General features: G+C 60.7%; 1 protein-coding gene across 1 annotated transcript in view; it reads right to left on the reverse strand.

Annotated features, from left to right (window-relative positions):
- Positions 1–1,559, reverse strand: part of STMN4 (stathmin 4) — a 3,608-nt gene extending 2,049 nt beyond the window's left edge. Inside the window, exons 1-2 of the mRNA XM_017839834.1 lie at positions 1,319–1,559; positions 48–239 (exon numbers count right to left, since the gene is read on the reverse strand). Of these exons, the coding sequence (XP_017695323.1) occupies positions 48–239; positions 1,319–1,489 (363 nt within the window). The 5' untranslated portion in view covers positions 1,490–1,559. The remainder of the gene's footprint in view (positions 1–47; positions 240–1,318) is intronic.
- Positions 1,560–1,629: the final 70 nt, after the last annotated feature.

A 1,629-nucleotide genomic window follows, 5' to 3' on the forward strand; every position in this document is an offset into this window, starting at 1 on the left:
CCCCCCTCCCTTCCCACCTCCCCGCTCCGTGTTTTCCCGTCTCCCACCTTCTCCTGGAGCCTCTCCAGCATGGCCGCCAGGTGGGCCTCGCGGTTCTCCTTGTTGGATTCCATCTTCTGCGCCAGCCGCTCCTTGGCCGTCTTGATGAAGTTGTTGTTCTCCTCGATGGCCTTCTGGATCACCTCCCGCTCGTGCTCCCGCTTCTCCGCCAGGTGCTTCCGCAGCTCCGCCTCCTGGTACTGCTCCGGGAAAACAGGGAGACGTCAGGGGAACGGCCGGGATCGCATCGGAATCGGGGATGTGACGGAAAGGGCGGGGGGCAGTCAAGAGGGGTTGGAGGGGTTGGGGAGGTTGGGAAGGGTGGGATGGTTGGGAAGGTTGGGAATGTTGGGAAGGTTGGGGTGGTTGAGGAGGTTGGGATGGTTGAGGTGGTTGGGATGGTTGAGGTGGTTGGGATGGTTGAGGTGGTTGGGAAGGTTGAGGTGGTTGGGAAGGTTGGGGTTGTTGGGAAGGTTGGGAATTTGGGGATGGTTGGGAAGGTGGGGAAGGTTGGGAAGGCTGGGAAGGTTGGGAATTTGGGGAAGGCTGGGGATCATTGGGATTGTTGGGAAGTTTAGGAAGGTTGAGGTGGTTGGGAATGTTGGGGTGGTTGGAAAGGTGGGAAGGTTGGGGAGACTGGAAAGGTTGGGGTGGTTGGGAAGGTTGGGGAGGTTGGGGAGGTTGGGGTGGTTGGGGAGGTTGGGGTGGTTGGGGAGGTTGGGGAGGTCAGGAAGGTTGGGAAGGTTGAGAATTTGGGGAGGTTGGGAAGGTTGGGGTGGTTGGGAAGGCTGGGATGGTTGGGAAGGCTGGAATGGTTGGGAAGGTTGGGAAGCTTGGGAATATTGGGAAAGTTGGGGAGGTTGGGAAGGTTGGGAATTTGGGGAGGTTGGGAAGGTTGGGAAGGTTGGGAAGGTTGAGAATTTGGGGAGGTTGGGAAGGTTGGGGTGGTTGGGAAGGCTGGGATGGTTGGGAAGGCTGGAATGGTTGGGAAGGCTGGAATGGTTGGGAATATTGGGAAGGTTGGGAAGGTTGGGAAGGTTGGGGAGGTTGGGAGGGGTTGGGAAGGTTGGGAATTTGGGGAACGTTGGGAAGGTTGGAAGGGGTTGGGAAGGTTGGGAATTTGGGGAGGTTGGGAAGGTCGAGAATTTGAGGAAGGTTGGGAAGGCGGGGAAGGTTGGGGTGGTTGGGAATTTGGGGAAGTTTGGCGAGGTTGGGGCCATCGGGAACTTGGAGAACTTCGCCAAGGCCGGGTGTCGGAACTTCCCGGTGCCCCCCCCACCTTCCGGCGCTCCTCGGCCGCCTCCAGCTTCTTCTGGATCTCCTCCAGGGACGGATCCCGGCGGCGCGGCAGCGACGCGTTGAACTCGGGGACGCCGTCGAACGAGGGCGGCTTCAGGATCACCTCGAAGGACTGGCCCGACGTGCGCTTGCTCAGCTCGATCACCTCCATGTCCGACAGCACCGACCACGCCAGCTCCACCGTGTCTGCCGGGAATGCGGGAATGTCGGCCGGGAACGACCGGGAAACGGCCCGGAACGCCGGGAATGGGAGCTGAGCTCCTTTCCGGCTCCACGTCCCGCCCGGGTTAT

This window comes from Lepidothrix coronata, unplaced genomic scaffold (genome assembly GCF_001604755.1).
Source record: "Lepidothrix coronata isolate B3197 unplaced genomic scaffold, Lepidothrix_coronata-1.0 Scaffold508, whole genome shotgun sequence".
In the NCBI taxonomy this organism is placed as follows: domain Eukaryota; kingdom Metazoa; phylum Chordata; class Aves; order Passeriformes; family Pipridae; genus Lepidothrix; species Lepidothrix coronata.